The sequence below is a fragment of the Anolis sagrei genome, chromosome 3 (assembly GCF_037176765.1).
Source record: "Anolis sagrei isolate rAnoSag1 chromosome 3, rAnoSag1.mat, whole genome shotgun sequence".
Taxonomy (NCBI): domain Eukaryota; kingdom Metazoa; phylum Chordata; class Lepidosauria; order Squamata; family Dactyloidae; genus Anolis; species Anolis sagrei.
In genome coordinates, this window is record NC_090023.1 from 220,989,293 (window position 1) to 221,015,296 (window position 26,004).

General features: G+C 40.3%; 1 protein-coding gene across 2 annotated transcripts in view; it reads right to left on the reverse strand.

Moving 5' to 3' along the window:
* MYO7B (myosin VIIB) overlaps positions 1–26,004 on the reverse strand; it is a 61,695-nt gene that overhangs the window by 10,040 nt on the left and 25,651 nt on the right. For both annotated transcript variants that reach the window (XM_067465893.1, XM_060768136.2), the window contains 21 exons: positions 25,556–25,650; positions 24,475–24,559; positions 22,952–23,170; positions 22,150–22,224; positions 21,813–21,989; positions 20,454–20,672; positions 19,306–19,467; positions 16,410–16,490; positions 14,969–15,096; positions 14,707–14,833; positions 13,395–13,514; positions 11,247–11,420; positions 8,905–9,132; positions 7,955–8,122; positions 6,183–6,300; positions 5,960–6,086; positions 4,656–4,825; positions 3,879–4,060; positions 2,357–2,484; positions 644–801; positions 55–208 (listed from right to left, as the gene is read on the reverse strand). In XM_067465893.1, the coding sequence (XP_067321994.1) occupies positions 55–208; positions 644–801; positions 2,357–2,484; positions 3,879–4,060; positions 4,656–4,825; positions 5,960–6,086; positions 6,183–6,300; positions 7,955–8,122; positions 8,905–9,132; positions 11,247–11,420; positions 13,395–13,514; positions 14,707–14,833; positions 14,969–15,096; positions 16,410–16,490; positions 19,306–19,467; positions 20,454–20,672; positions 21,813–21,989; positions 22,150–22,224; positions 22,952–23,170; positions 24,475–24,559; positions 25,556–25,650 (3,095 nt within the window). The remainder of the gene's footprint in view (positions 1–54; positions 209–643; positions 802–2,356; positions 2,485–3,878; positions 4,061–4,655; positions 4,826–5,959; positions 6,087–6,182; positions 6,301–7,954; positions 8,123–8,904; positions 9,133–11,246; positions 11,421–13,394; positions 13,515–14,706; positions 14,834–14,968; positions 15,097–16,409; positions 16,491–19,305; positions 19,468–20,453; positions 20,673–21,812; positions 21,990–22,149; positions 22,225–22,951; positions 23,171–24,474; positions 24,560–25,555; positions 25,651–26,004) is intronic.

The window sequence follows — 26,004 nt, forward strand, 5'->3', positions numbered from 1 at the left end:
GATAGGAAAAGTGAGTATCCTATAAAGTACAAAGAGAAATCATTTTCCTAGTACCTGTTGTTGTTCTCTGTCAGCTGTTTCATGATCTGACAGTAGATTTCATCACGCAGAACTTCCTCCTGGATCGCTGCTACAAATATCTGGTCAGTGAGCTCCATAGGGGATCTTTCTTGTTTGGAAGGATAGTCTCCCATGTATCTCATGATGGGTGAACAAAAAGATAAGGAAATGTTTTGCAAGGACCAGTTAAGACTGATTTTGAAAGCCTCCTTTTTCAGGTAACTTTCTTCCATACTGATTGAAGTCTTCAGTGGCAACTAGGTGAAATAATTTAGATAAGGAACATGGATATATTAACTTCCTAATGTTGCTTACCGTGACTTTTCTCCAATTCACTATCACCATTGTAATGATAATCAGATTCTATTAATATTATAAGAAATTGTTGGTTGATTTATTTCCTGCGAAAGCTAACTGGAAATAAAGAAAAACATGTAAAAACTATAGCAAGTTACAAAGGAAGGCATCATCTTGCCTCCACTTCCTCTAAATTTCTCAAGAAACTTTTCTATGAGCAGAAAACATGGAGCTACAATCCAAACTTGTCCTTTAACCATTTTATTCTCTTTAGCAGGAAGGATATCAATGAAGCTCTGGCAAGCAAAGTCCCAAAGGTCTAGGTTGGTGCACACTTTCTTCAATAAGGGCTGCTTCAGAGGCTCCCGAGAGTGAGCCCACAGGTGACTCCGTCCTCGAGATTTGTGCAAGACAGCTTTGCTGATGGATTCCTTCTCAGGAACTCTGGGCAAATAAAAGAGCAACACCATCTCAAACCCTGATCATGTCTACCACTGCAATCCATATTTACCTACTAACAAGTTTGAATGTAAGACCCCACTCCACGATGACTGGGCCTTAAGGCCAATTCAAATGATTTGCAGAGAAGTGAGAAGCCCTTTCCATATAATTGATTTCAGAGTGTCATAATATTTATTATTAATTTATTTATTTCCAACATTTGTACCCAATCCTTCTCAACCTCTGAAGGGGGGCCCAGGGCGGCTTACATTGGCAACAATTCAATGCCAACACATACAGAATACATACACAATATATCACAGCATTACATATTAAATAAAATCATTAAGTTAAAATAAATTTAAAACATTATCAGCAACCATGTAGCCAAATCAAATCCAATTCAGCAGAGCCTGTCCTTTGTCAGTTCACGTAAACATTAAAATCGCTATCAAGCCTGCTCCCCAAAATGCCAGGTTCCAGAACAATGATTTAAGTTTTTTCCTGAAGGAGAGGAGGGATGGAGCTGACCTAATTTCACTGGGGAGAGTGTTCCACAGGCGGGGGGCCACCACCGAGAAGGCCCTGTCTCTCGTTCCTGCCAAACGCGTTTGCGAGGAGGGCAGGAAAGAGAGCAGGGCCTCCCCGGACAACTTTAAGGCCAAGATGGGACATAGAGAGAGATCCGTTCAGACAGAAAAGAATCACACAACTTGAGCAGCTGATATGGTTATACATTGCATCTGTGTAGACACAGGGAAAATGCAATAGATGAACAACTTCAAGAAATTGAAGTGGGTGGATCAACAACTTCAAAATCCTCTGAAGATGCCAGCCACAGAGAGAAGTCAAGAGAAAATGCTGCTAGAACATGGCCATACAGCCCGGAAACCACACAACACTCCAGTGATTTCAGCCCCACAAGGATGATAAAACATCAAAACATCCAGGCATCCCCTGGGCAACATCCTTGCAGACGGCCAATTCTCTCACACCAGAAGCGACTTGCAGTTTCTCAAGTCGCTCCTGAGATTACAAAAAGAGCCATAAAAACCTTCAACATGACAACTTAAAGAAAGTGTTACAAAAGTGGTATGGGACCAGACACAATAACATGTTCTATGAATTCTTACTTATACTGATTACGACCCAATAGAATTCTCTTCTATTAACCTGACTTGCTTTTCTCTTGAATACTACTTCGCTTACTGCCACTGAAGTGACATCGGAGGTAGAGGAAAAGTGGCAGGCCCACACCATCATGCCTAGGCCAGAAGGAAATTAAAGGTCTTCCCTCCATCACAAATGCCAGTGCCTCATGAGGAGGAGAAAGAGTTTCTGCTGGATTTCATTCTTTTCGACCCTGCCATGCCCTTTCCTTTTGTGTCATGTCTTATTTAGATTGTAAGCTTGAGAAGAGGGAACTGTTTCTTGTATTGCTACATAAATAAATAACAGTAATACTCTTGCAAGCTGTGGTTTCTTTTACACTGCAGTTAACAGAGCTCAAAATGCAAAAACGTCAATAACAGTTGTACAAAGTCAAAGGAAAATATACCTGAAGTGTTCATAGGAGAATTCTTCAAGAGTGTAAGGCTTCACTTTTGCTTCCTCTTCCTCAGTTTCCTCTGTACGAGAGTTCAGTGATGCCAACCTCCGTTGTTCAGGTGACATCATCAATAAGCTCTGAAAAGAGATTGCTATTATCAGGCTCCATGAGTTCTGTGAGAAATATCATGTTATGTCAGTGACTGACTATCCATTAGGATAACACAACAGAGATCTGTGAACAGGATACTCACTTTTTGCCACCAGTTCACAAAATGCAACAAGAACACACAATATTACCTGCTTGGTTGAAATTTTTATGGTCTAGGGCAGTGGTTCTCAACCTGTGGGTCCCCAGATGTTTTGGCCTTAAACTCCCAGAAATCCTAACAGCTGGTAAACTGGCTGGGATTTCTGGGAGTGGTAGGTCAAAACACCTGGGGACCCACAGGTTGAGAACCACTGATCTAGGGGAATAACTCTAACATAATTCCCACAGCAGTAAATATTGTAATAAAAGAGGGCAAAGCACAAGTTACAATTCAGCAAGCACTTCTACTTATTAAACATACCCACATTTTGGTGTGTGTGTGTGTGTCAGGAGCAACTTGAGAAACTGCAAGTTGCTTCTGGTGTGAGAGAATTGGCCATCTGCAAGGATGCTGCCCAGGGGACCTGATGTTTTACCATCCTCTGGGAGGCTTCTCTCATGTCCCCGCATGAGCAGCTGGAGCTAACAGACAGGAGTTCATCCTGCTCCCTGGATTTGAACCACCGACTTTTTGCCCAGCAGCCCTGCTGGCACAAGGGTTTAATCCATTGTGCTGCTGGGGGCTCCTACCCACAGATACTAGGGAGGGGGGACTACAGATGCTAAAAGAAAAAAATGTTTACGTGATTTTTTAAATAGCAAGACTGTTATGAAAGTATAAAATGCAACAATTAATTTGCTCCACCAACAAGAAATACATTGTTGTGTGCCTTAAAGTCATTTCTGCTTTAAAGTAAACCAACGTGGGGTTTTCTTAGGAAAATTTATTCTTAGGGAGTTTGCCTTTGTGTTCCTCTGAGTTAGAAAGAAAGTGACTTGCCCAAGATCAACCAGAAACATACCCCCTACTCAAAGTTGTCTAAAGGCACATCCAGACCGATTTAAAAGTTTTAAATTTTGTTCCTTTTCTTTCTGGTTAAAATAGACCAACCTGGAGTTTTGATATTAAAAATCTCTAATGGTACAGTTCACTGACAGAAAATGTATTATGGGATACACCAAAACACGTATGGATCTCCAAAATAAAACTGGAAATCACAGAAACAAAATCTAGGACTTTCTTTTAAACCTGTTCCCTCCACCAATCATATTAGGCTGCAAAGAAGGTGCCATTGTTAAATGGGTTCAGGTGCATTCTGACAATTTTGTCAAGGTTTCCTTTTAGTAAGAAAACTGATACTCTTCCATTTCCCCAATTTGTACTGATTTGGGCTTTTTATCTGATGAAGCACTCATCAGAGATGCGTTATTTTCTCCTTACCAGTATTTGGCTAGAAGGTTTTGTAACAGTAGGGATGACATAGATTGCCTCTCGTGATACAAGCCCAAATTTATCTGTTCGCTCATTCTGAGCATAGATCCAATCTTGAGTTTCTCCTTGGCTTTTCTCCTGGGTTAAAATCAACAAATCCCCTTTCTTAAAAGCCAGAATTGTGGGATCATCTAGGAAATAAAACAGAACAATTGCAGCATGCTTTCCAGAAAGAAAATAGGCATCTCAAATAACCCTTGGCACACTGTCTGATGGCATCCTTTTGTATAAGCAGCAGCATAGGTCTCCAGGTAAAGCCAAACGGTAGACAAATTGCATACTGATGAATTCACAAAGAAGGTACAGACCAAAGAAGCAGTTTGGTGGAAATTGCTGTGTCCACAGAACCACACCAACTGAGAGTAGTTGAAGGAGGAGTCCAACTCAGTTCCCAAGGTTCATCACAAAACAGGATGTATAATAGTGATGGCATGTGATAACATAAGAACCGTGGCAATCTTTAACTTGCCTTGCATCACACTGCTGCACTGCTCAGGCCCTTTGGTCCAGCATGAAAAGACCCCATCTGGATTTTTCAGATGTTTGACACATCAGTTTGGCACAACATGTGGAGACACCTTCATTTGGAAGCACCTTAAGTATCAGTTAATTGTTCTCTCTTGCTAGAGACAGCCGTCACACTATATTTTGCTTAAGCTTTTGTTTTAGCTTTTGCCTTGTTATTTAGATTCTTTGTGCCCAATAGCAACTGGTCTACCAAATTACCTTGGGGCTTATTCTCCATCACTGCCACAGCATACTGCGACCTCTTTTTCAGTTCATCTAGAAACATGAGTATCAGGTCTGCAATGACAACACTGTTGACGGAGGTCAGCACAAATTCCTCTGCACGTAATGTGGTGAGAGTGCAACTTTGTCCAAACGTCTTGATTGCCCTGTGGGTGATAAAGCAAACTGTGAAGGGGAACAGGTCCTAGGGCTGCCAGAGGACAGTTCTCAAATGCCCAGAGGCAGTAGGCAGCTACCATGCCAAACAACTAAACTGTGTTTAGCTTTAGCTGCCCAACTGTCCAAAGTGCTGATCACCAGGCACAAAATAGATTCAGCATCTTGGATAGCTCCTCTGTCGTACTACCAAAGCACAGAACACAGTCGCCATCCACTAACATGGAGGTTGCTAGCTGCAACCACAAATATCTTAAAAACACACACACATAGATCTTGGTTTCAGAACTCAAATGTCTCTTCCCATGTACCATAGACAGCCATAAACCCACTGGTGATTCTTGGTGGAGATTTCTAATGCTTACTCATTCAGTATCTCACTCCACAATTACTTCAAGGGAGTCCTATAGATTATAGTCCAGTTCAGACAGTGAGGATAAGGAGTTGCTAGAAGGGCTAGCAGAGGAGGTGGATGCCAGCAGTTCCCAGCAATCTGCATTGTCTAGCTTAGCTGATAATGAGCCTTCAGTAAAATCAAACACTCCCCAGCCTTGTGGGCAAACCCCTCTGAAAGAAACTGAAGAAAGCATGACTGAGCAAGTACAGAGGAGCTAAACATACCCACTGCTGTAGAACATAGGAAAGAGCTGATAGGATATTGCAGGCCTCAGATATTAGCTGAGAAACAACAATTAATCAAGTACTAGCTGAAATCCTAATATATAAAGCCTCAACATTGGTGTGACTTTGTGGGGTTGTTTCCTGGTTTCAGTCCAATGCCTGTTTGCTCTCAGACCTGACTCTGCTGTTTCTCGGTTTATTGTTCAAGGATTTCTGGCTTCAACTTCTGGTAATCTGACTTTCAGCTCTGTCACCTTTGTCTGTTTAAACTTCATGTTTCTGACCCTGGACTGCACCTTTGAATACTCTACCACTTTCTAAAGACTCTTGTAATAAGGATTATTTACCCTGGACTGCTGACATTGACTATTTGACCTATTTCAGTGAGTTTGTTGGAATTTTGCTTCCAAATCGTAGCTGTTTACAACAGATTAATACAATTCAAAAATGTGTGTAGAATGCTGGCAAAGATAAAGCTGCTCCTCTTTATTTAGGATACTCACCTACTTGTGTGGATGCCAGCAATTTCTGGAAAAGACAGATCTAGAAGTCTCTTTTCTGAGTCATCAAGGAAGCATATGCCTTTACAACAAACTGCCAGTACAAAATTGTTCTTTGGCAAGCTTGGCCCTGCAAATACAATTTTAAACAACAGTTGAGCAATTTTTAATCATCTCACACACCTTGTCCCAATGTCTTCGCCCAAACAAAAGGTGTTCAGCTTACCTGAAAATTTGGTGACCTCAAAGAATCGAGAAAAGAGTAGAGGCCATTGAAAACGGGCAAAATCCACCACCTGTTCTTTCACACTCAGAGGGGAAAGACGGTCCTGTGTATAAGGAGCCTGCAATGCAAAAGAAACATGTTTTTGTGGTGTGCCTTCAAGTCTTTTCTGACTTATGGTCACTGTAATGTTTTCTGGAGCTGAGTGTGACTCGACCAAGGTTATCAGTGGTTTCCATGTCAGAGTGGGTGATTGAACTATGGCCTCCAGAGTCATAATCCAACATTCAAACCACTACCCTCACTAGGTCCTTTATATCCACAAAAGGGAAACTCTTCACCTACTAGTGACAATGTACGTTAGGTTCAAAATCTGTGGGATTCACATATGTCAAACCACACACAAGGAAAAGAGAGAAAATCCTTCATATCCCAGAAATGTGACAGCAAAAAATATACTGCCATCACAAAACTTTTATAACAAAAGAACTTCAGCACTGCGCTGTCACAGATGCTTTGTACTAGATCAGTGGTTCTCAACGTGTGGGTCCCCAGGTGTTTTGACCTACATCTCCCAGAAATCCCAGCCAGTTTACCAGCTGTTAGGATTTCTGGGAGTTGAAGGCCAAAACATCTGGGAATCGACAGGTTGAGAACCACTGTACTAGATGATGACAAAAAGCAGATTCATGTAATCTTTCGAATATAGGGGTTAAACCTGTCATGCTTCAATGGGAGGTTTTTCTCTCTCTCTCCATCCCATCCCTCTCCCACCCTGATCTGGTAAGAACATGGGAGAGACTCTTCTCAATGGCTGCTCCTGGGTTATGGAAATGAAAATGTTTTTATTGATCAGTCAATTGGCTGAGCCCCCGGTGGCGCAGTGGGTTAAATCCCTGTGCCGGCAGGACTGAAGACCGACGGGTCGCAGGTTCGAATTTGGGGAGAGGCGGATGAGCTCCCTCTATCAGCTCTAGCTCCTCATGCGGGGACATGAGAGAAGCCTCCCACAAGGATGATAAAAACATCAAATCATCCAGGCGTCCCCTGGGCAACATCCTTACAGACGGCCAATTCTCTCACACCAGAAGCGACTTGCAGTTTCTCAGGTCGCTCCTGACACGACAAAAAAAAAAAAAGCCAATTGGCCTTATCAAAACACACAATATAAACTCCCTCCTTAGTTGGCCTCATCCATCTTTTTGCTGGAAAGCAAAGACCTTTCTATCTAATCAGATCTTCTGTCTTTAACTGGTTACAGTAGAGGAATATGTAATGGGTGTGTATTTTTAAAGTACACAATATGGTTTTACATATTTGTAATTGTTTTTAAATTAATGTTTTAAAAGTAGGGTCCTAACTGAATGATTTACAGCAACTTTTATACTACATATAAAATCCATATTGTCAGCTTCTTTGAGTCCCAGTGTGGGAAAAAGTGTGATTGTTGTAGCTGTTGTTGTTTTTGTGTGCCTTCAAGTTGTTCCAAGTGTGTGACTTGTCCTGGATTACTCTGCAGGTTTCAATGGTCATCCAAGGATTCAAACTATAGTCTCCAGCCATAATCCAGCACACAAATCATTACACTGTTAGCCCCCAAACAATCAATTAATCGACAAATAATGACTGATAAATGCCAATACCAATCCTCTTATACTCAGCTATATCTCTCTGAGGCTATAGCTTTCAGCCCCAGAAGAAATTAAAAGTATATCACATTTTAAAGAAATAAACTAAGCTCCATGGCAAATGTACTGCCACTTTGATATCCTTACCTTAGCATGAGCATATGTAATGAGGCTAACCCACTTTTCCTGGGATTTGGACTTCAGCTGCTTTACTGGAATACATTCCTGGAGTACCTTTAGAACCAGCTCATTCTGGATGGACTCTCCAAACTGAACATAACAATATTTGGCTCCTATCTCCACCAAGTCCTCTTCCTGTAATAATTAATCAGTTTATGTGATTTGTTGAGCCTGAGTTCAATTTCACTTATTTTCCACCTCTATACTTGCTGGAACAAATAAATCAAGCACACATATTGCCCCAGCAGAATTGATATAAGAATGTACATAGAACAGAATTGATATAAGAATGTACATAGAATAAAAATGTTTCGGGCAATTAACACTCCTTAAGGTAAACGTAAAGTTTTCCCCTTGAAATTAAGTCTAGCCATGTCTGACTCTGGGGGGTGGTGCTCATCTTCATTTCTAAGCCGAAGAGCCAGCACTGTCCATAGACACCTCCAATGTCATGTGGCCAGCATCACTGCATGGAGTGTTGTTACCTTCCCACTGGAGTGGTATCTATTGATCTACTCACATTTGCATGTTTTTGAACTGATAAGTTGGCAGAAGCTGGGCCTAATAGTGGAAGCTCACCCTGCTCCCTGGATTTGAACTGCCAACCTTTCGGTCATCAAGTTCAGCAGCTGAGTGGTTTAACCGAAAGTTCCTGACACTCCTTAGTTACAGGTTATTATAGATTGTATACAGTGATGTCCTCTTATCAACCAACTGAATCATCCCTCCACCCACAACCTGCTCAGTAGAACTGGGAAACCTCTGGATTTCCATATAAGGAGCTGCAGAGGGAAACAAAACATCTCTTGGGCAAGCAGCCCATTACTCTAACATTGAATGCAACCTTATTTGTACCCAGATCAGGCTATTTCCCGTGTGTCTTTGCTCTACATTGTCATCACTGAATAAAAACTCACCTTTTCACAGCGGTACTCCCCATACCGGATGCCACGGATGATTTGATGATAGATGAGCTCAGTACTGACAGGATCTTCTTTAGAGTTGTGCCAAGGAGTGAAGATCTCCTTCCTGAAGTAGAAACGCCAGGGAGTGTGGCGTTCATGGCCACCCTTCTCCCTCTGCTGCTGTTCACATTGGGAAATGGCATCCATGATATGTTCCCGTTCACTGCCTAGTGATGAATACTAACAACAGGGATATTGTCCATTTTAAGAACAGGCACATTGTACATTTTATTCATTAGCTAATAACCACAGGGGAAATGCCCCTGAAAGCATCACAGCAATGATACCAATTACAAAGATCAATGAAAATTATACCATGCTTTATGGTTTATCACAGGCATAGGCAAACTTTGGCCATCCAGATGTTTTGGACTTCAACTTTCACAATTCCCAACAGCCAGTAGGAATTATGGGAGTTGAAGTCCAAAACATTTGGAGGGCCAAAGTTTCCCCATGCCTGGTTTATCACTAGGAATCAGTAAGGCAATGCATGCAAGGGAAGATCATGACCTTTTTTTGCTCATTGCGCTTTGGATGGAAAAGGGTATTGATGAAACAAAATCATCACTAAAGAAACTTTGTTCAGAGTCGGTTCAGACACTACTGGGAGGAAGACTGCAGAGAGATAGAGACAGATTCAGAGAGAGAGAGTAAGGAAGATATACATTCAAAGTGAGATGAAAATGCATAAACAAATATGCATGTTAGTATATATTAGCAATGGAAAGACTTCAAAAGTATTTTTTCAATGATCAAAATACATATTTTTAACTATTGAGAAAACTTGACAAGACTAACCCTAGATTGGTGGGATTACTTGCAAGTCAGGAATTATTTTTTGCATAGGAAACAGCTTTTCATGCACAGGAAATATTTCTGAACAAAAGCAACCTTTTATGTACAGTAAATATGCAAGGTGGTCTACAACTTTTTCACAGCAAGAAGAAAATTGCTGCAATTACTCATTCCTTCCTTCAAGAAAAAAGTTAGTGAAGAAATCCCAAGTATAGACTATTGTCTAAATAATACAAACTTCCATAGTACCACTACATTTCTTTCCCTGAACTTTGAGGGCAGAATGATTGATGCGTTCTGCAATTGAGTATTCAAGCTGAACTAGTACATACAGAAACTGCTTTTTTTTCTTTCTTTTTTTTGGTTTAAGCCACAGCAACTTTTGATTGTGTTACTGAAGGCTTTCATGGCTGGATACACTGGGTTGCTGTTAGTTTTTCGGGCTATATGGCCATTTTCCAGACATTTTGCCCACATCTATAGCAGGCATCCTCAGAGGTTGTGAGGATGCCTGCCATAGATGGGAGGTTTATATATCTGTGGAAGGTCCAGGGTAGGAGAAAGAAATCTTGTCTGCTGGAGGCAAGTGTAACTGTTGCAATTAACATGGGGTATGATAGACTCTATCATATACCATGCAGCTGTGGAAATGTCTACATAGGGACCACCAAACGCAGTGCCCAAACATGAATCAAGGAACATGAAAGGCACTGCAGACTAATTCAGCCAGAGAAGTCAGCCATAGCACAGCAACTGATGAACCAACCTGGACACAGCATATTATTTGAGAACACAAAAATGCTGGACCACTCTCATAACCACCATGTCAGGCTACACAAAGACGCCACTGAAATAATGTGGACAATTTCAACAGAAAGGAAAAAATCATAAAAATGAACGAAATCTGGCTACCGGTATTTTAAAAACTGTAAAATTAGGACAGTAAATAAATGACAACACTTTAAAAACAGGAGAACGCCAGACATGAAACAATTAGGGCCAACTAATTCCTCTTCCACAGATATATAAACCTCCCTTGCTTAGTTTCCAATATATCTCACAACCTCTGAGGATGCGAGCCATAGATGTGGGTGAAATGTCAGGAGAGAATGCTTCTGGAACATGGCCATACAGCCTGGAAAACTCACAGAAACCCAACCTTTTATTCAGTCAGACTAAATGTGTATATTTTGGATGGGTTGTGTGAATTGAGTTGTAAGAACATGCTGACTGCATGTAACAAGGAAACATATCTAGTTTATCACATGCAATGATATAATTGCTAACCATGATCAGGATACCATAATCAACTCATGGTGAAATACAAATACTATAGTTGTACTAGCTTTTAAAAGGCTGTATTTTGTCTTGAGAATTGCCTTAATTTTTTAATCACTCCCTTCTTGCGATAATCACTTCTGCAATGGGTTGTGGAAGTAAAACCCATGCGCAAGGACCACAAGAATGCATCCAAAGCAAACAGTATTAATTTTTTTCACCTTGTCAAACAAAGCAATGTAGAGAGAGAAACCAAATGTATCCTTCAGCTTCATTTTATCAGCTACCATCTGACAGATCTCTTTTGCAGTGGAGGATGAATCTGCTAAAACTGTGATGCTGTTGCCATTCATCAAGGTCACACTCAGGACAATAGGCTTCTTCCCCACTGCAGCCTGAAAGGCAAGTGAAAGAAACTCTGACAAACAAAGGCAGTTTTCTATTATTCTGTGCTTCAGCTTCCTTATAAGGTGTTAAAGCTGGTCTACACCTGTCCATAACTCTTTTTCAGAAATAGTATAGTAAGAAGGAACTGCATTATCCAGGTTGCTTTCACACTAGAGTCCTGTAGTCCTGCTGGGTTATTGCTTTTTGTATAACCATATCCGAGTTAACAAAGAGTTTATCCAGACTGCATAACAGCCTGGGGATTTGAACCAATAAATCATTATATTGATTGGGCTGTTTTTTTCAGAGGTCCAGAAGGTCTTCCTGCCCCAGTCTTTTGAGAGTGCTTTTATGGATCTAACTAGAACTTGTCCACCCATGGCAGGAAAGGGTACTGGAGTCCCCAGTGGCGCAGTGGGTTAAACCCCTGTGCTGGCAGGACTGAAGACCGACAGGTCACAGGTTTGAATCCAGGGAGAGGCGGATGAGCTCCCTCTATCAACTCCAGCTCCTCATGCGGGGACATGAGAGAAGCCTCCCACAAGGATGATTAAAACATCAATTCATCCAGTCGTCCCCTGGGCAAAGTCCTGGCAAATGGCCAATTCTCTTACACCAGAAGCGACTTGCAGTTTCTCAAGTTGCTCCTGACGCAACCAAAAAAAAAAAAAAGGAAAAGGAAAAGGTGCTTATGAAACTCTGGGAATTTCTGAAACAGCCAGGGCTAAATGCTCTCTCTGGCTTCCCTGTTTCAATTTCTTCCTAACCCTTGAGCTGATGCAGTGCCTTTTCCTGCCTTCACTTAGTACACATCTGGGGAAGGGAGGAAAACCTACCCATGTTACAAATAACAAAATTACAACTGGCAGAAGAGATGGGAACACATGCCCCCCAGGCACTGACTAGCATGACATTTACTGGGCCTATTGGTTCGTCAAGGAGGACCTCAGAGCTAGAGTTGTGCACAGAATTTATTACTTGAGTTTTTTCCCATATCTTTTGAAACCTTTGGTATTCCAGCATTAAAGCAAGTGGGAGCCGATCTTGACTCACCACAGTTTAATAATCTTTTTTTATTAATCCCAGAACAAAGAAAAAGAAAACCCCAATTCCCTGAAAACTACTTTCCTCTTCCAGGAGGTCATCGCTCTTCCTTACCTGGAAGTGGGAAGCCTCGTTAAAATGCCTTGGAAAGAGTGCGTGGCTGCTGATGTGGTGCAGCCCAGGAGAGGAAGTGTGTGTCTGCCTGCAGCCGAGTGCCTTTCTGTCTCCTCTAGAGTAAGAAACAAAACTTACCTCCTTGCCCTGCAAAAAGTGTATGGCTGATGGCATGGTGCAGCCAGGGAGAGAAAGCATGCACCTGCCTGCAGCCAAATGCCTCTAGAGTAAGAATCAGTACTTGCCTCCTTGCCTTGGAAAGAGGGCGTGTGATGTTCAGACCTGAGAGAAAATGCATGTTCATCTGCCTGAGCACCTCTCCTCTAGAGTAAGAAACAGCTTAAATGCCTAAAACGACGGGAAGGGGAGGCTGGGAAGCCCTCATCCCCATAATGGGCTGATAAAAAACAGTTTTTTGACACCACAGAGCAAAAACAGATATCTGCCCTTCTCTCCTCATCCTTTGTCTAGCCATATGCTTTTTAGCAGCATGGCACTGGGACACTGGTGAAGGAGGGCTGGAGAAACACGTAATTTCAGCAGCAAGTGCAGTAAACACTCAACATCTATATAAACAATACACAAAAACAAAGTGAATATAGGATTGTAGTTCCACATCAAAGGGACAGAAGAAATATGCCCACAAATCATATGTCTATACATCCTGGATAAAAAAAATCAGAAAACAACTGCCAAAGATTTGGTTGTATGTTGAATAACTTCCTAGACCAAAATGAGGTTAGTTGTCATCTCTCACAAGAACATGGACATAATTTACTTGTGTGAGAGAAGAGACACTTCAATGGAATACAAGCAGTATATACCTGCAGCTCCAACCAACTGGGTGGTTCAGAACGTGCTCCATTCATTAATGTGCGCCTCAGTCTCTCCTGACAGTACAATGCGTTCAACGATGGACCAGACCGGATGAAATTCTGCAGGTACTGAAAAAATAAAGCAGAACACGCATTAAGGAAGTATTTAAAGACCTAAGAAGATAGAACAGAGAAGAATAGCTGTTAAGACAGCCCAGTGGCTTCCCTTTGTGAACTGGTGAGATGGTCATAGGTATGGTCCTCTATCTACCAGGGTAGTATATGGGACGAAGTCTAATTTGTAGCTCATGCTCAACTAAGAGAATAGGATGCATTCCTCACCTGGTTTTTGAACCAAGTGCAAGAGGGGTGGCCTGATGGCGCTAAAATAATCCTTTGGTCACTGTCATAGTCAGATCACTTCCTGGGATAGCCCTCTATTGATGGAGGGTCTGTTAAAATTATCCACTCCAGGAGACAAATTGGGATCGCAAGAAGGTCTTTATTATAAGTTAATGTCCCTTCATTGCACATGTCAATGCAACAATCATATAACCCAGAATCTCTGCCTTGGTTCTAGAGTCAGTACACCTTCTCTTTCAGATTTGTCTTTCCTCAACTTGCAACCATGGAAGGAGGCACAAAAACCTTGCCTTTTATTTCCTTTACTGTTCTGTTCCAAATCGCTCCCTCGTAAGATTCTGCATTAAATTATTTTTAATGAAAAGATTGTTAAGGAAAGGTGACAGAAGATAGAATGAGGAATATGGGTATAATAAAAAAAGGGGGGGGGCAGGCAGAGATAGCAGACTATAGGACTTTTTGCCTAAGGCACTCTATGGCCAAGACTGCACCTCTACGTAAACTTCGCAATAGTTAGACAAGTGAAGCTGGGCACAATCCTGGACATGTTCTAATATTTTTATGATCCAACATTGTCGAGATTATATTAAAAGCCGTAAAATTCTGGAAAGATTTCTCCAAGTTTACCAAAATTGACCAGTGAAGCTTTCTCAGGAAGGATTTTCAAAAACAGAATTGATTGAAACAGAATTAATAGCAAGATATCTCATTAAAGTACCTGAATCTGATGTTTTTAGATGGATAAACATTAAATGGCAGGGAAATAGAGTGTATAAATTAATGAAGCCACATTAGTTAGACACCAGCGTAGTTATTGAAAGCATATAGGATAGTAAACATTGCTTATGGAGCTAACGGCCAAGGCCTCCAGAAGACACAATTAAATTGCTGTGTGCTCCATTAATATCTTATTAATTACACTGGATATCAGCAGGAGTGAACAACTCCTGATCAATACCTTCTCAAATTTTTCTGAAGGAGAGAAAGAACCAAGACAGAGTGCCAGGAGAATCCAACCTCTATTGCGACTTTGTTTTTTGTTATTATCAGTGAGTTGCTTGCAAATCTGGCAGTAAATCTCATCTCTGTAAAAGGAAAAAAGGCACAATGAACTTCTTCTTAGTCCTTGGGCTACTCATGAACATTTCATACAATATGTCTGCAAACAATACAGTGAAAACTGTGAAATTAGTGGTTTCCTCATAACACCAGTTAAATACCTGATGTCAGGATGGTGAATAGCGTTGTTAATAATGAAGTGCACTTTTTCAAGGTTGGACGTAGGCCCCTCTGATGCAGAACTCTCCTCTCGAAACGTATCTTCCCCATTAGTCATCTGGATTGCCACCTAAAATGAAGCCAAAACCCCCTCTTACATAAGGATTATTGTTATTCAAAACACAGGGTTCAATCAGTTGTTAAGTCCTACCAGAGCAAACATATTGATTAATGAAACTCACAGAATTGCTTACTTAAGAAGGCCCACTGGTTCAGTGGACTTATTCTGGTTGAAAAATTGGATTTAGACCAAACACTTAATTCGAGGACAGAAAACTGACACCTAAAATTGATAACAGTCACCTCATCACACACACACACACACACAGACCTTCTAAATGCACCTCAACTCAAACTGATCCTATTTAGTTCTTTCTATGTTTTGCTCCTAGAGGAAAACTCCACATTTACCATCTTAAAGCTACAGCCCCGTCTGATCTCTTTGAAGTATTATTTCCTCTAAAATCTATTCTAGAGCTTTATTTCCTATTTCAGCTAAGTTAATAGTCTATGGTTATTACCCAATTTATTTTTGTTCCTTTCCTTTGAGGTCCAACATCATCTTTTCTCTACTCATCAAGCACTACTCCCACAATTGATTCTGTAAAAATCTTTTTCTTGTGTATCTTCTATTTTAAAAATTGGAATTAAAAATATCTTTGAATACTTTATTAATTTCTGCAATGTAGTCCATACTAACCCACCTCTTAACTTCTTTTCTGTCCTAAAAATGATTCAATGAATATGTGGCCCATAGTCAAATGCCTTTTGTTATAAAAGCCTATGAATGTTAGCCTTCCACATCTGTGGGTCTATCATCAGTGGATTTGATTAATATGGTCTCTCTAGGCATCTCTAGGTCCTCCATGATGAACTTCCACCAGATGTTGACTACAGAGTTGCACTGGAGGATGTAAAGATTCTTAGAGAGGTGTTATTTCTGGTAAAAATTAGCATTATTTTCAATTTGCAGTTTTTCAAAGCAGTCTTCCATGTGAAATCTCAGGGAGTGTGGAGGGCTTACTCTAAATCCTAATAGTTATTGTTGATTAGGCGATCAGCCTAATCAGTGAGCTCAGTGAAATTGAATAAGTGTGTATAGAAGTACAGCATTAATTTCTTGTTTATTTTTGACATGCTTCAGTTTTTCTCATAATATATAGAGAGTTGTCATATCTTGTCTTGTTTTTCCAACTCTCGGCCAAGCTGAATTCATCCCCTCTTCATTGTCATAAAAATCAGGACACCATATCAGCTCTCTTTACAATATGTTTGTCAAACAGGTCAGGGAATCACATAGAAATTTTTAGACATTCTACACTGGACAATCGGGTATTTGCGCATGAGCTGCCATAATCGTCCTAGACATGATGCATAACCTACCTTTCCTGTCATCTTGGAATTCTGTTTTAACTTCACAGATGAAATTACTTTGGAGAACTTGCTGTTTTTTCTGTTATCCACCTAAGATAAAGACATTTTATCTTTGCATCTGATCTTCAAAAGAGAGTCAGAATTACTACAGAAAACCCAGTAAGGAACTAAGTGCAATTTCTATGAAGGAAACCACCACAGACAAGAATCCCTTCTCCAACGTCTCATGCACTGTTATCTCCAAACATCAAAACTAAATAATATAAAAATGTTGAAGCTGCAAGGCCAATCAAGGTGGTGAATTGCAATCAATCTCACAACCTCTGAAGATGCCTGCTATAGATGTGGGCAAAATGTCAGGAAAAAACGCTTCTGGAACATGGCCATATAGCCTGGAAAACTCACAGCAATTCAGTGATGCTGGCCATGAAAGCCTTCAACAACACGTTAATATAGGAATGTTTACTGGGATTTAGATGAAACTGTTTATTGCCCACAATGTGTGCGATAAAGAATAATAAGGATATGGTAACTTGACTCTATTTTAAGAACTAAACAAATGGGTGGAATTATATTCTGCCTATATTCTGAGGAAACCCTGCTGTTCATAAAGTTTCCATGCTTTCAAATTCAATCAGTTCTTCAAAAGGAATAGCTAGTAATATCGAAAACGCAGAACAGAATTTGATGCATGATGACTGGTGACAGTCTGCCTGGGCAATGTGCTGTGAAGAACAAGAAGGAGGAGGAGAACAATGACACCATTATGGATCAGCAGTGCATGAGATTTTGGGACATGCATGAGGCACTTGTTTTTGCTGTGTGCCTTCAAATCGTTTCCAACTTACAGTGACCCTATGCCGACCCTATCACCGGGTTTTCTTGGCAAGTTTTCTTCGAGGGGGGCGGGGTGCCTTTGCCTTTCTCTGAGGCTGAGAAAATATGACTTGCCCAAGATCATCCAGTAAGTTTTTATGCTTGAGCAGGGATTTGGTCTCCAAAGTCACAGTCCGACATTCAAACTACTACATTGCTCTGGTTCTGGTAAATACACTAAGAAGATGTTAACACTTGGAAGGTAAAAGTAGCAAGGGGTGGGTTGAGAATGAATATTGGAAACTTTCAAATTATAGATTTGATTACAGCAAATATTTTAGGGAGAAAAAAACAGAACAAAGTGCTCTTTAATCTAGCACAGGATTTGCATAAAGCACTGCTATAACTATCTTGAACAGCAGTCAGAATTTCTACTCTTAATGAAAGAAGATGGGGGTCATGCAAGTAAGTTGTCGATTATAGAATGCTAGACACTCTTGCCACTATTATAAATCATGTCCTGACTCATGGGCATGGAATGTGGCGATTTCTTTTTTATTCCACCAAGTCCTAATGAACTATGACCCAGTTTTTGCAACACTAAAATGGCTTACAATTAACAATAGTGCCACCACAGACAGCAAGCCTGTCCCCATTAATTATAGCAATTCAACTCTGCAAGACTAATTGCAGGAAGTTAACAATTAAGCCCCAGAGTTCCAGCTACACTATGGAAGAACAATCTTGAAAATTCCTTTGATTTTTGGTCATCCAAATCCAGACCCCCTGTTCCATGTCCAGTGCACGACTTGTGTAATGCAGTACTCAAGGTGTTAGAAGATCTCCCTTTCTTGCACCTCCAAGATGCCAAGAGAGCCATCAGCTATAAGACCAGGCAGCTGTGTAACTGGTAGGAGCTGGGAGGCTCACACTGGAGCCTTGAGTTGACCCAAAGGCTCCAGTCAGCCATCCCCATGATGTGAGCTCCCAATCTGCATGTTGTAGATTCTAAGGCAATTTAGTATTTGGCTGGCAAATAGACGTTCCAGGATAGGAAAGTTTCAGATGTTTTCAAAGACAGGTACTTTTGAATAGTAATTTGTTACTCATTCAAAAGCCTCCAAAGGAATGTGTTTGTAATGCCACAGGTAACCTTTAAAATGTGGTATAAACACCAAGAACTGGGAATCCCTGGCACTTGTAACCAAATATCACCAATGGTCTTATGGATTTTGAAGAGGAACAGGGCGAATATAGCACAAAAGGGAGAAATATGCCAAGAAGAAGGAGTGTCAAGCAAACCTTTGTTATAACCACCTTCCATCTGGAAATCTATGTCTTTATTGTGAAAGACCATGTGGATCCAGAACTGGTCTTCACAATTACTTACAGATGCACCGCCAAAACTCTACCTTCGAAAGACAATTATACGATCACCTATGATATGATATGATAATGTCACAATAATCAATATATTGTTCATTACACTATGTGATGCTGTTGCTACATAACTTATGAATGATGGGAATGCTACACTTTTTACTAATGCTGCTGACAATACTACAAAATGAGTGCTAGCTTTCAACCTATTTCCAGATACACCAATCTGAAGCAACTCCAAAAATGTGGCTGGAAGCTGGAATGGTTTTAGAAATGTTTGGAGTATGGACGGAACTTAAAACAATAAATATAGTCATGCACTGCGGTGAGCTGCCCAGGACCGTATTTTAATGTAAAAGAAAATTAGAGCAAGCATTGTTTTTAATCACTTGGATAATCAAGGTAAGTAATGATTGCACTACTCTTCATCAAAAAAACAAATAATGTAAATAACTGGAAATGATATACACCAAAGGAAACAACTTCAGCAGTCATTTCATTAAATAGCAAACAGCATAGCATTACTCCATGGTTGTCCCTAGAATGACCTTGGTTGCCATCACAGTCAATGCAGGGACTTGCCCAATACTTTTGTACAAAGTTGGTGTGGATGGGATTTTCTAGCATGGGGCAAGTAAAAACAATGAGGGTTTTCCCATTTTCTTTTTAAAAATTAAGTTGCCAATAGTGAGGAACATCTCCTTCTTACCAGATCGGGACTGTAGCTGCCTGAAGGCTGCTGATGGCTCTTCCTCCCAAAGCTATCATAAATCTGAGTCACTTCTGAGGTGCTTTTGCTGCTGGTATTCTTTACTGACTCTGGTAAATCACCCATGAATTGCAAGATGGTGGTCCATATAGCTAAAGATATCTGGTGAGAACAAGATATATGTTTTTCTGTGATACACTTGGTTAACACCTACAGGCTAGAATGAAAAATATAACATAAAATATATAATGTAGTTTGTCCATTTATGTACCGATTTTTGACTGAAAATTTGGATATTGTTTGTATTGCATGTGTATTGGCCTGAAGTTGTTGTTATTAAGAAAATTTTTACCCTGCTCCTCATCCACAAAAGCACTCAGAGCAGCTTATAAAATATTAATTTGCCCTCAGGCTTACTGTGTACATAAGATACTTTAGCCAAATATACATGTGCTGACCCAGTGAAACCCGGGAGCATCCCCAGAGCCTTTTTGACATCCAGGATAAAAAGGCACATTTGAGTTGCAGCCACAACCCTACTGCTGACCACAAACAGCTCCATCACAGAGGTTTACTTGCAATAGCCCTTCTCCTGTTCACGTAGTACAACTCTCGTGATTCCATTGCATTGAACCAGGGCAGTTAAAGTGATGTCAAACTACATTAATTCTACATTGTAGATCAGGTATGAGAAAACTTTGGCCCTCCTGGTGTTTTGGACTTAAACTCTCACAATTCCTAACAGCTGTTAAGCTGCTTGGGATTTCTGGGAGTTGAAGTCCAAAAGACTAGGAGAGCCAAAGCTTGCCCATGCCTGGTGCAGATGCACCCAAGGGCACATTTTAGAACAAAGTCTTATATGTAGTAGCAAGATAGTCCTGGAAATCCCTCTTTAGGGAGCTGAGTGAGCACACTTTTTACTGGCTTTTAAACAGCTGATTAAAATTACACTCTTTTAACAATCTTACAGTGACTGCTGTTACTTCCAGCCGTTGAACAATACCATTTGTGTACTTCATATTTTTAGATTTTTGAAACTAATACTGTCTTTTCTTTCCATGGTTTCATTCTAAATCATCTCAAGCACAAATAAAATTTCTGGTGTGTATGTGAATGAATAATATTATATATAAATATGCAAACATTACCAGAATATCATCCTTTTCATCATGGTAGAGCAAAGGGTGACGAAGTGCCCGTCGACTAAAAGTATGTGTGGCAGATCCCTGGAAGTAAGTGGCTGCAAATTTGGGAAATGTGTATTCCGCTTGATCATCGGTCTCCTCCTCCTCCAGCTCCATGACCATGGGGATTGCATCCAGATCCACCTCATTCAGCTTCTGCTTCTGCGTCTTCGCCTCCAGATCCTTCATTTGGGGCAAAGAAGTAGACAGCATGACATGGTTATGTCTTGACTGCAGTTAGTATCTTCTGCTCTCTACATCACCACATAAAATGTCTCTTTCTGTGTTAATGTCACCTACTAACAAGTAGACCCATAGCTAGCTATTTCTTCTACGAAGTACCTTTATCTCAAGGATAAGCAAATGCCAGTGGATTTGGGGGGGGGGGGGGGGTGTGTATTACTTCCAAATGGGATCTCAGAGGAACACATTCCCTGAAATTTAAAGTAACTCTAAGTGCCCCTGACAACCTCTAGAGCAGAGCTTTCCAAACTGTGCCATGATCTGCAGTGTGTAGAAATGTTGCACAAACATAATGAGAAATGACAAAAATCTTGGAAATGTATGTTATTATCTTAGAAATCATATACAGTATTTTTGAACATATAAATTACATGTTTTCATGAGATATGTTGGAGCCCCTGATGGCACAGTGGGTTAAACCCCTGTGCCAGCAGGACTGAAGACCGACAGGTCACAGGTTCGAATCCGGGGAGAGGCAGATGAGCTCCCTCTATCAGCTCCAGCTCCTCATGCGGGGACATGAGAGAAGCCTCCCACAAGGATGATAAAAACATCAAATCATCCGGGCGTCCCTTGGGCAACGTCCTTGCAGACGGCCAATTCTCTCACAACAGGAGTGACTTGCAGTTTCTCAAGTCGCTCCTGACACGACCAAAAAAAAAGAAAGAGATATGTTGTGTTACGTATCCCTTACAAAGCATTGGTTTAGCCATCAGTTTGCTAGTAAAACTGAATTACTATGTCGTGAAATGATACATGTCTAAAAAGTGTGTCATTATAATGAAAGCTTTGTAAAAGCTCTGGTATAGAGAGTACATTTTGGTTTCCTGCTTTAGATATAGAAGAGATTTTTAAAAATCAAGAAGAAAGCCAGGAATAAATTTCTACCTAGTGAGTTCCATTATGGGGAGCATTTTGAGTTTCTAAAAAGTCAAATAGATTTTTTTCTAAGACTGGGACCAGTTGAGAGCCGTAAAAGTAGCTTGTGGGCCCGCATGTGACTTTTGGTACACGGTGCCCAGTCCTGTTCTAGAATGCCATTTCACAAGACGTCCTGGGCCGCCTCTTCTTGCTACTTGCCTCAAAGCCCAAGGGAGCCTGTCCTTCCTGCCCTCCAATCAACGAGGGTAAGAAACCAAACACTCTGTCCACCATTTCCTGGTCACTGATGGCATCATACTCATGCTCATTGTTTACAACATCTTGTTTCTTTAGCTTCTCAACATAGCCCTTTGGTTCTGGTACAGCTGGAGACTCCTATAAAGATAATACAAAACCATTTAACAATAGCTCAGGAAAATAGAAATGTTACTGTGCAACACTTTTGTATGGAAGCCATCTTTAGCTGCTAATGTACACCTCCCCACTCTTTCTGCATGTCCCCAATCTTTTCTAATCTATGAGATGCTTCCATTACCTTATTTGCTCTAAGTATTGGAACAAGGTGTTTATCATCCTTCATGTGTAGTCTTCTGGCTTCCAGTTTGTGTTGCTGCAGAAAGTAACAGGAACTTGTTATTGTTGTCTTCAGCTTGTTTTACCGCTTTGTAGCCATCTAATTTTTCCAAATAATTCTTTAGCTCTGTGATTTTAAACCTTTAGCTCTAATTATGACTCGAACCTTTGCACATGGGTGTCTGAGAAAAAGTAGCATTCTTCAAGGGATGGCATAGCTTTCATCTCTCCAACCATTAACTACTGCTATTAGTAAAAAAAGTTAGGATCTTCATGCTTTCATCGTGATGCAAAGAATAGAGAAGAACCCATAATCTTTTAAAATGTGCAATTTCTCTCAGAAAACTAACTTCTTAGGGGCGGGGGGAAATGGGCCATGGACTTTTTAATGACATATCTAATCTCAAAACAATTCTTATGAATATCTCTTCTGATTCCATTGTTTACCATTCCAACATTCCATCAAGAATGAATATAAAAATATGCTAACACATGCTATATATAATGGCATTAATCTAACACTTCAAAGATTAATACATATAGAAATGGTTATGCCATAGTATATGTATTAATTACATAAACCAGGTGAATCTTTGTTGTTTCATATTTCATCTCTGTGAGAAGATACAATATGAAGTATGGAGCCATGTTCATCCACAATTATGCTAGAAGTCACATCTGTTGGATTTTTTATTCACAAAATATAGTTGTTCTCACTTTTATGATGCTGTGTCATGTGATCATAGCCATCCAATCATTCTCACCTCTCTCTTCATTCTCTGGAAACTTCTGCGAGCAAACATTCCCCTAGCATATGCTTGTATCACACACACAGCTTTCATTTGCTCAGCTGCTTTCTGGCGCATCAGGAAACCTCGACACAAGGCTTGAAACTTTATCACACTTGCCCGGGCTGCCTCATACTGCTTCATGAGTTGTCTGCTCCGGAAAAGGGCTTGCAGGCGTTCAAAACCCAACAAGATCTAATGAAGGGATGTGGTGAGGAGTTTGCGATAATAGAAAACACAAGCCTGATGTAAATAAGAAAGGAAAACCCCAGGAAAAGTAATGCAAAGGGGGTGCAAACTGATAAGTAGACTGCACCCTGCAGAATAAGTAACAGTTTCATCACAAAAATATAAAAATGTGCATGAAAAAGAACATAATCGGAGGACACAAAACAGCCACAAATACACTGATTCGTCCCAGTTCTCAATCATTATGATCTATGGATTGGTGCTAGTCCCTAAACCATCTGCTGCTGGTCATTGGAGCATTTCCAAAAAAAAGGAAGAAAGAAACAATTGCAGCCAATTGGTATAATAGCAATCCCTTACCCATCAGTCCGAAAAGTTCTCAATCCCATTCATCAGATAGCTTAAGAAGCATAACTCCAAAGTCAGTTTGAATGGTATTACAATTAAACATTTAAGGATAAATTCCTATCCACTTTACTATTAAGGAAGTCGTCTATCAGATCCATGTCTAAGGAAGCATGTAGTGTAAAGGACTGCATTATCACTTTATATCCTAGCACTATTTATTTATTTGTTTGTTTGTTTACAGTTTCTCAACCCAAAGGGGACTCAGAGTGGCTTACAGAACACACATGCGGCAAACATTCAATGCTGATTATACAGTTAACAAGGACAGACAACACAAACAAAGGTAAAGGCAGTTTTTCCCATCTTATTTCTGGCATCTTGGAGGTTACAGGGCATGCTGTCATTCCCTCTACCATGCTGAGGAACTTCCTTAAGGGCACCTTTATTACCTTCCCACTAAAAGCAGTAAGTATTTAATCTACTTGCATTCCTGCTTTCGACCTCTTAGGTAGGCTGCTGAGCAGGGGCTAACAGCGGGTGCTCACCCCGACCCAGGCTTGAACTGTCAACCTTCCTATCAGCAGGATTTTTCTGCAGCATGGCAGTTTAGCCTACTGTGCTAAAATGTCTTTCATTTTTTTTAGCCAAACGCATCTGTCACAAAATGTAACAGCATAACGCCTGAAAATTATGTTTAATAATTTTACTTCTGTAAATGTAAGAGTTGTTCCCCCCATTTCCCTCTATATATTTGCTGTTGTGTGTCTGAAACCTTTTCAGATATACGATAGATAGCTAGACAGACAGACAGATGACAGAGAGATAGGACTCCAGGTCTGCAAATGATGTAAATCAGCACCAGCCAGAAATTATGTGAAACCTGGACAAGCAGGCAATATGACAGCCCTATAGATATGATACGAAGGCTTCAGTTAGAAACTAAGTTTCAGAGATGCACTTACCATCTTGAAGTTCTTCCGACAGCAATAGCCCCTCCAGGCAGTCTGAATAATTACAGCACAACGTCTCTGCTTAAGAAAATTTTTCCTGCAAGCAGAAAAAAAAATGAAAAACCTTTTTATTCACAAAATGAAAATAATAATGTACACATTGTGGGAACTGTAAAATAGACAAGGGATAATGGAAAATGAATACTTTGTGGGCAGATGGACTAAGGACCCGCTTCACAAAAACTACAAACTGTACTTGCACTAAATCAAAATAGAATGCAATTTGTTTCTTGTGGCTGTGATTGTTCTTCAGCAAAATAGTTGAATCTGAATTATCTTTTCAACTGATGTTTACAAAAATCACCTAGAACAGCATCTAGATATTTCCTCTCAATCTTGTTGATTCCACATTATGTTGATTATAAGTGTACATACATATACATTGACACACACATTGAAATGGCAAATGTGTCCATGGGATTTCCAAGGATCTATGTATGCTCAATTAGTAGCCCCTGTGAGTCCACTACCTTTTCTGTTTATTTACAAGAAGGATGTGCAGCAGTCTTCCATGGCTGCTGACCATACTCAGATCACACTGGCTAGTGGAAGGTTGTTTGCTAAGTTTTATCAATTTGAAATATTTGAAAAAAATTCATTCTAAAAACCTTAACGTCCTTTTTTGTTTTCTTTATCTATTTTGGCTACAGTATAATCAATATACAAGATCTGTGTGCAACTTTGGGTTTAATTGCAACCTGTCTTTGGAAATGGAGGCTTCCTTGTGCCTTCTGTTTCTTCCTTCCACTTTATATCACACACAGTCTTGTCCTTTTTTCTCGATATCTGAAGGTTTTCTAGTTTTTCTTGAATTGTGGCTGTCGTGGCTACTAGTTAGGCTCATGGTGACCAGATTGTTTGAGGTCTTCTTCACTTTTTCCATTCATCTTGTTCATGGCAGAATAAGTAGAGAGAATGGAAAGCCTATATTAAACTGTATGTGAACCTGGCAATCCAGGACCCTTCATCATTTTGTCTCCTTCTGAAAACCTTTTCCCATGGAAGGCAATTGTATTCTGAACTATGCATTTACCTGTCTTTGAATCCCCTCATCACTTTCTGAATTAGAATTGCTTTCTCTCTGAGTGCTTTCTCTCGTTGTACCTCCAACACTGAATCATGATGATCCTAATTTTAAAAAGAAACATAAAAATAACAACAATAACACTGGCCAACACACATTTTGGTGCCTCAGATGTTAGCCCTCTTTCTTGCTATATTTCACCTCCTGATTCCAAAAAAAGCCACCGGTTTTCCCTTACTGACTTTACTTACTTACTTATCAGCTCCAGCTTTTGAGAAAATATGCCATATACCAGTCTTATCTGCTTGCCCACAGAAAATGATGATAACCATATTTAAGAAACTAGAGCTGAAGCAATCTATCTAATGCAATTATCTAAAAGTGTCCCAAATCATTCCTGGAACAGGCCTAAAAACTAGAAAACAAAGATTTTTCTTCCTCTTGGGTTGTGATAGTAA